The sequence below is a fragment of the Emydura macquarii genome, unplaced genomic scaffold (genome assembly GCF_026122565.2).
Source record: "Emydura macquarii macquarii isolate MOO-44397 ecotype Brisbane River unplaced genomic scaffold, CSIRO-AGI_Emac_v2 contig_431, whole genome shotgun sequence".
Classification (NCBI taxonomy): domain Eukaryota; kingdom Metazoa; phylum Chordata; order Testudines; family Chelidae; genus Emydura; species Emydura macquarii.
In genome coordinates, this window is record NW_027130568.1 from 14,119,605 (window position 1) to 14,128,238 (window position 8,634).

The 8,634-nt window shown below is 43.8% G+C and overlaps 1 protein-coding gene across 1 annotated transcript; it reads right to left on the minus strand.

Annotated features, from left to right (window-relative positions):
- Positions 1-3,443: 3,443 nt before the first annotated feature.
- Positions 3,444-8,221, minus strand: SOX4 (SRY-box transcription factor 4). Its single transcript, XM_067537584.1, has one exon. It carries the CDS (start codon positions 7,414-7,416, stop codon positions 6,079-6,081), a length of 1,338 nt encoding a protein of 445 aa, XP_067393685.1. The 5' UTR covers positions 7,417-8,221; the 3' UTR covers positions 3,444-6,078.
- Between the last annotated feature and the right edge of the window lie 413 nt (positions 8,222-8,634).

Sequence of the window (8,634 nt, forward strand, 5' to 3'; positions counted from 1 at the left end):
TCCCATGCTACTTCACAAGGAAGGTAATGAAATGACTCAAAGGAGAGGCAGAGCTGAATGATATAAAACCACAGACTTGATGGGTAAACGGCACTCACATATCTTTTAAGTCCAGTTTTTGTTTTAAAAATAAGCAAATTTTGTTTAAAAATACAGTGGTATGGTAATTCTTTAAACAAGTTGGAATCTAGCAGTTCAGCTCCTTACACCAGCAGGTCTATGTGTTGTACACAGGAGCTAATTGTACTACCATAAACTTGTTTTTATTACCAAAAATCCTTCTTTATATCCATTAGATTTCAGAATTTCCTGTTGACTATTAATTTTTCTTCTAAAAAATGTAATGGCATGCTGTTTTAATTAAGCCCCTCTGTAAGCAAAATAAAATTGAATATGTATAGTAACATTAGGTTATATTTTCTCTAATATTTTGTGCTTTAGTTTGGTGATCTCTGGTCAAAGTAACTGCATGGGTCCTTATTACAGAAAGCAAAGAATGTCTAAATATTTTTTATTTAAAAAGAATGTAAGAGAGCCACTTCCATTAAGTTATATGAATGAAGCAACTTGTGCCACCAAACATTCCCCAGAGAAATAAATCAGTTTGGTAATACTGGACTTTATTATAACTGAAAATGAAAACAACTTATGCAGGAAACCATAAAACCCTTCAAGTTAACTGTAGTCAACGGTAAAATCTCATTAGAAATAATTGACATATTGTGGCACAATCTAAATGCTCAGGGCTTATGGTCTGACTGAATGCCAAATGCTGTCACTCGGAAGAATCTGAAATTCAATCTTGCCCCCACTCCCATATATGATATATATCTTTTTTCCCATCATCTGTGTCTAGTCTCAAAAGCCTGTGTGTATAACTACATCAAATTAGGCACTTCAAAATCCTTACAATGGTGAGATTATATATATACACACACATTAATTACTACTATAATTTCCATCACTCCCCCTGCTACTTCCCACCACCCACAAAAGGATGCGGCCCTCCCCATTACACACCCTTTGATAAGGATGTTTAGGAGTCATCTGGGTAGCAAATGTAAGAGAAATGCTACTGATGCTCCAACTGGGATTTTTTTTATTTTATTTTATTTTGAAAGGAGAGAAGTTAGAAATAAGATTTGGGTGGATGATGTTAAGAGAAAATTTAGAGTATCCGTGACTGTAGATTTCTGAATCAGAAATACAAAACAAGAGTTGATTTAGGGTAGTGCAGTGTAAAAGTAACCTCCATCATGTAAGTAGCTCTGCAAAATCCCAAATTAAACGTAGCTTTTTTTCAAAGAAAGAAATATTTATGGATTAAACCCAACAGTAAATTGACACCCAGATGGAATTATGTGTATGTGTATATATATATATATATAGGGTTTTAAAATGTGCTTTTCAAAATGTTATTAGCATATAATACAGATTTTTTTTTGATGGACAGAGGAGAAGGATATCTGAGCAAAGTTTCTGCTTATATGATAGTGCAGAAACTCAGATAGTAGGGAATGGTTTGCCTTAGCTTCCTGAACCCCTTTGCTTTTTCCCAGGAAGAGCAGGTATCTAGCAGAATAACATGCTCCACAATAGTGAACAGAGAAATTGCAGAGCCAAGAAGCCTATATGTACTCAACCCATCATTTCAGGCTGCCTTCTCCTCAGATTTCCCCTCTTGCCCTGCAGTTAATCACAGTTCTGGCTGCGAGCCAGTTGGGTCCGCCCTAGCAGTCGATGAAATCATCGAATTCCCATTCTACCTCCTCCCCACACACTTCCACTTGTGCTCAACTTAGTGTTGGTTTTTATCACCCTTTGCAAAAGCTTTATTTGCAAAGAGTTAATTGAAATCCTCCAGAGAATCTATTTTGCACCAGTGTGGGCTGCCTGAAACAAAGTCATCCAATCACTCCTAAGTTTTGAGTTTGTTTATTATTATAGTTGATGTGTTTTCCCATGGGAATGAGAATCTATTCAAGAAACTTAAGAAAGCACACATATGTATAGTATCATTAAACCCTCATTAGACAAGACACCTGGCCAAAAAAGTGGACAAACTGCAAAATCCCAAATGTTCTCCTTGATTCAGAAAGCCTCCAGAAATGCCACAGGTTCAAGTTAATGGAGACTTCTTCTAAATGCCTATTTAAAAAAGCTACACAGGTCTAATGTATATAGTGCTACTATGTAAATAAATTATAAACAACAGCAAACACAAGAAGTCTTCGATTACTTTGAATTCATATATTACTGGAGTAATTAAAGATGAAAGTTGGCAAGATAGAGGTTTTTCAAACAAGAAATTTTATTGAAATATTGTAGTTGGATTTCTTTCCAATCACTTGATTTTCACTGACTTTACAGTACAATGAACTACTTAGTTTAGGTTCACACATTCCCCTCCCCCCACTTTACCATGCCAATACTAGGCTTCCACACCACACGCCTACTTTATTTCCAAGTTTCCTCAACTCTTGACAGCTTTTCCGATAGCTTCTCTCTCTCCTGCTGCTTAAGAAGTTGTGACAAAGACAGAGAGGAATATAAACAGCAATTTGCTTGATGAAATCTCGTAAAACCCAAGGCACCCAAAAAGTTGCCCTTTCAGTTTGCAAACAGCATGCCTACTGTACTGTAGAAATAAATGGTGACAATTATTTTCCTTCTCTACAGTCTCGGTATTGCTATGAGGTCTGCATATGTTAAAGCTTGCATCTCTTTCCAAGCTGGGGAACAGAGCCCAAGTTAATAGCAAAATGGGTTGTGGATTACTTTGGCACCCCTCCCTCTCATATCTATTAAGCTAGGGTGTATGGGAGGGAGGGGGAAACGGTTCACTTCTCTTCATTAATGTATCTGTCGGGAAAAGGGCAGCAGAACAAATCTCTTTCTACTAGTGCATTTATTTTGAAATCTTTGTTGGTAAATCTAACCTCTCTCCCCTAAAAGATGTATTTATACACTTCAACTCTATCGGTTGCACGGCGTTCTTTGCTCATGCTAGGATATTGAGCAACGTCTCTTTCACCTTGGAGGAGACTGAAATTGACAAATCGTTCCACAGTGCAGGTTTCCTGCCAGATAGTTACTGAAATGGCAAGGCAGGATTCAAGTCACAAGGTCAAACTGCGATGACAAACGGTTGATGTGGCCTCCTCTACACATTCCTGCTGTCTAGATTTCGTCTCAGATGTCAGTGGGTTTAGCCCAGCTCCCGAGTGCAGCTTCCCCATCCCCCATTCCCACTGCAGTCTTTTCTACTTCCAGAGAAAGGTTATTAGCATTTGGTTAATGCACGAAAATTCCTAGAGAGCATTCAGCGACTGCACACATTCAGACTAACATCCATTTACTTCGAGGCTTTTGGTCTGTCAAGCCTCTCCAGAGGCGGAGGATTTGAGAGGGGGGGGGGGAAGGGTGAGTGGGTGTCACGGTACATGTTCCTGCAAAAAGATCTATTTTATAGTCATCACTGTAAGTATATTTTATTTAACTGCTAATACAGATAGCACCGGTGTAGAACACCGTTACAGAATAACCACACGGGAAAGTTGCAGCATAACAAAGATGACAAAAACAGTCAAATGTTTAGGGTTCAGTTCCAGCTGATTTTATTTCCTTCTCAAAAAAAAAAAAAAAAAAGAAAGAAAAAGATTATTTACAGAAGGTATATCAATAATCTGACAGGCAGTGAACTGGACATGATTAGCTGGCATGATTTTTTTTCCTCTTTCCCAACGTTGTGTTTTTAGACAAAAATATTCTACACAGCATATTGCACAGGATGGATGACCAAAAAACAAAACAAAACAAAAAACCCTTAACGGAACCACCTCATTAGGCAGACGTCCTAGTGCCTGTCATGTTATATTAACATACATAAACACACAATCTTTTTTTCTTATTATAATACAGACTTAAATGTACAAAGATGTTTTCACTTTTTTCATCTTAAACACAACAGCTATAAACCTGAATACATATGCTATCATCATGCCATAAGAGACTAAAACAATTATATTTAGCGACAAGTAGAAAGGATTAAATAGTCAAATACAAGAATGAAAAACGCAGTACATAGTGTCGCGAACTCAAATCGGCATTTAGATAGATCCAGTGGTTTAAACGGCACGTTTTTTGCTTATAAAAAAAGTGCAAACGATGTGGTTTACAAGTTAAAGGTACAGGATCCCTTTTTCTCTGTAAATGCACCAGTTGCTTTAAAGCGCCTGTACGATATATGGTTTTACTTAATTATGGGATTTTTAAAAGAAGTTAGCAGACAGTGTATTACGTTTATTCTCCTCTCACCCCCCCCCCCCCGACCCCTTCATAGAAATCAATGAGATTATACACTGGGCACTGGTGGTATGTATAAGGGATACTGTCACTTTAAGAAGCCTGCAGATTGGAGTGTAAACATGGAGAAAATAGGGGCTGATTTTTGTGTGTATGGGTGAGACATTAACCAGCGGCCCTGTTATTATAATCAGGAAATCCAAACAGCGATTTACACCGATTTACACCCCCTTTATATATATTTTTTTTTTACAAAAATACACTGAGAAAATAATCAAACGTTTTCATCTCTCTTCTCTTTTGTTTTTAAAAGTGTCAAAAGTCTACATTTAAATATAAAAAATTAAAAGTTAAAACTCTAGCCCTTCAGTGAAGGAGACATAAAAATGGTGCGAGTAACAACGAGAACTACCAAAAAAGGACAAAGAAATACAAGTCAAAAATGTTTGGCCAGTATAAATACATCCAATTATAAAATGGCATCCGATTACATTTACAAGGAAAAAACAAGAAAGGAATAGAGCATCGATGAGAAAAAACAGTCTTTTCATTTACAGCTATAAGGAACAAACACATACATACTCTGAGAAAAAATTTGGTCCTGATTTTTTTTTTTTTAAAAAAAAGTCCAGCACAGATTTGAGTTGCGTTTGAATCCTTTAAAGAGTTAAGAATGAAAAAAAGCTGGTGATTTTTGTAGGAATCAAACATAGCGCCATCTATCTGCTTTTATAGTATCCTAACACTATATTTTAAACTGTTCAACAGTCTTACAGAAATCTTAAAAAGATAGACAGGATAACATGCTATATTAAACCCCACCAGTGAAATAATCCAACACCATCACGATTCTGAGTAAGAAGAAAAAACATTGTTTTTTGCAAAGCAATCGCCCGCCCTCCGTTTCCCCGGTACCACATCATTACAGAAACTGTTTTGTATCTGTCTCCGTTTAAAAAAAAAAAAAAAAAAAAAGTTTTCCGTGTTCATGAAGTTCCAATTTATTGATTTATTTCCCTCTATATAATAAGGTGACTGAGAAAAGCGCTGCCACCTTCTCCTCTATACGTGCAAATGCATTTCAGTTTATTATTATCTTCCTCTAGTCGTGTTTCCAGTTCATCTTTAAAAAACAAAAACAGACCAAAAAAACCTTCCTCTTTTCTGTCCAACTAGGAGCTCAGTTCAGTCCCTAGCTCAATTCGCCCTTTCCGCCTCCCATCATCTTCATCTCCTCTTGCAGCAGGAAAAAAATAGAAATAGGATTCGCTTCCCCTCCCCCCACACCATGTAAATCCTGCAGTTTTTCTTTAACAGTTCTCATCTCTCTTAGGAAAGAGCAAAATACTCGAGATCGCCAATGTCCTCGGCACAATGTATCACTCCCCATTCTTCTTCACATGAAGTGGATACAAATAAAAAACAGAGGTGGGTGTGTGTGTGTGTGAGGTTTTTCCCACTTCTCTGTCTCTCTTTAAAAAAAAAAATCACTTCACTCCCGCCAGTTGCTAAAAATTAACATCAGGCTTCTCTTCTGGAAGGGGTGTGTGTGTGTATGAAGAGTGTCTATCTTCAGACAGAGGAAGGGAGCGAGCGTGGGTCTATTTTTTAAAAAAGGATGATCCCTTTTATCACCTCGGTTATTTTAAAAGCACAGCGAGTCAGTTTCATCAGCCCCTCCAAGGAAAAGGGGAAAAAGATACACCCAACAGCGTGGGCGAGTCCTCTCAATAGTGTGTGTCTGTGTCTCCCCCGGCATTTATTTTTTTTTCCTCAGTAAGTGAAGACCAGGTTTGAAATGCTGGACTCCAGCCAGTCCCCTGAGATCATCTCACTTACCTCCGGGGTGCAGTAGTCCGGGAACTCAAAATGCGAGCCCGAGCCAGGCTCGAAGTTAAAATCTAGGTCCCGGTCCAGCACGGACGAGCTGAAGCTGCCCAGGGACATGCTCTCAAAGCCGGGGCTGGGGTTGAGGTCCAACAGGTCGTCTTCAAACTCGTCGTCCGAGGAAGAGGAGCCGGAGGAGGAAGAGGACGAGGAGGAATGGGAGGAAGCCGAGGAGGAGTGGGAGGTGGAGGGGGCCGGGGAAGACGCCCTCAGGCTGGTGTAGCTGCGGTGATCCGAGGGGGAGCTGCTGCCCGGCGGGGAAGGGCAGGAGACGCTGCTGCAGTCTCCGTCCTGCTGGCACCCTCCGGCGCCCCCCTCCTCGTACAAGCTCAGGGGGTCGCTGGCTTCCGTGGAGCTGCTCAGGGTCGGGCTGGCCGGCACGGCGCCCCCGGGGGGGGAGGAGGACGCGCTCTGCCCGTGGCCCCCGCCCGTGCCGAAGACATAGACCCGCTTCAGCTTCTTCTCCGAGACGTGTTTGCCGGAAGCCGAGCAGGAGCTGGCGGCGGCGCCGCCGCGGGATTTGTACAGCGAGTGGTGGTCCGGGGGCAGCAGGGCGGCCTGAGCCGGCGGCTCGGCGGGGAAGGCGGCGGCGGCTTTGCTGCTCAGGATCACCTTGGCGTGCGGCTTGCTGGCCCCGGAGCCGCCGCCGCTGCCGCCGCCGGGGGAGAGCTTGGAGCCGCCGCTCTTCTTCGGGGCGGGCTTGGAGGAGTTCGCGCTGCCCCCGCCGCTGCTACTGCCGGCGCCGCCCCCGCTGGCGCCCGTGCAGCCCCCGCCGCTCTTGTCTCCCTTCTCGCCCGGCTTGGCGGAGCTGTTTCCCGATTTCACCTTCTTCCTGGGCCGGTACTTGTAGTCGGGATAGTCCGCCATGTGCTTGAGCCGCAGCCGCTCCGCCTCCCGGATGAAGGGGATCTTGTCGCTGTCCTTGAGCAGCTTCCAGCGCTTGCCCAGGCGCTTGGAGATCTCGGCGTTGTGCATGTCCGGGGACTGCTCCATGATCTTCCTCCTCTCGATCTGGGACCACACCATGAAAGCGTTCATGGGCCGCTTGATGTGCCCGCTGGGGGTCTTGCACCAGCTCGGGTCGTCCGCTTTGCCGCCGGTGGAAGCAGTGGAGCCCGGCGTGGGAGAGGAGGCGATGCCCAGCTCGATGCCGGCCCCGGAGTCCGAGGTCTCTCCGGCCAGAAGCGCTTCCGTGTTCTCCGCGTTGTTAGTCTGCTGCACCATCTCTGGGTCTCACACACGGCGGCGGCTGCAGGGAGGTCGCCGGGGCTCAGCTCGGCACCAGTGCAACGTTTAAAAAAAAAAAAAAAATGCTCTCAACTTTTAACAGGTACAACACGGAAGGGGAACGAATCAAACAGTCCCAAACCACGGCAAATGCTCAGCCCTGGGCCAGTGCGCAGGCAGCCCCTTTGCTAAGTAGTTGTAGTTCCAGCCAGGCTTGTCTCCAGCACTCTGTGTGCAGTCCTTCCCCCTTTGCTCTCTATTAATTTAGCGGCGGCAGCCCGCGTTCAAAGTGGAACAGAAACAAGAGTTTCTTTCAAAATGCTGCGATGCCCCCTCGCCTTGTCAGTGTCCCCCCCTCCCCTCCCCGCCCCGAAGCAGTTGGTTCCAGTTCACAAGTGCTTTTTCTCTGCCCACGATGTTTCAGGAAAACAGCACACGCGCTGATAAAGCCTCTCGCTGCTGAGCCCAGCAACACACATACACACACACAGAGGGAAAAAAAAATAAAACAAAAATAAAAAATAAAAGCCGGACTCCAGGACTCGTGGCTGTGGAGTCAGTGATCAGGAGTTTGTGCAGTTAATTGTTGGGTTGTTGAGAGGTACTGAACAAAAAAAAAACCCACTCATGCAACCGGGTAGCATTAATAAATGTGTGCCTTCCCCGTAGGAAGAGCGGTGACTAATGCGATAAATATATTTAGTCCCGTTTTCCCTTCCTTTGCATGCACAACCCCAAAGCGAGGAGAGACACATACACAGATCGGGGCTACTGGTATTGGCCTCTTCCCCCTCACACACTGTTTCTCTTGCTGCAGCTTAGAGCGGACCCCAAATTCCGCCTAGCGCCTCTTTATCCCTTCACAGTCCTCGCCCTGGCCAATCACTCGCTGTATCCAACGCTTCCTCGTGCCAAACCCCACCCCACCGGCTGCTATTGGCTTGGAACCCGATGCAATAATAATCACCGCGTGCAATGAGAAGCTCCAAATCTGACCTCATTCCAATTTACAGAGCAAACTTTTTAAAAGGGCCAGAAGTGCAGCTGAGATTTCTGAGTCTCTTTTTCCTTTTGCATTTCTCCTCCCCTTTTCTCTCTCTCCCCCTCCCCCCCCCGTGTGTGATAATGCACTAAATTATTGAGGGGTGGAAAGGGGGAAATATATTCTATCCCTTATGCTAGATAAGTGGGACGGGGAGAAGTGAAATACTGTAC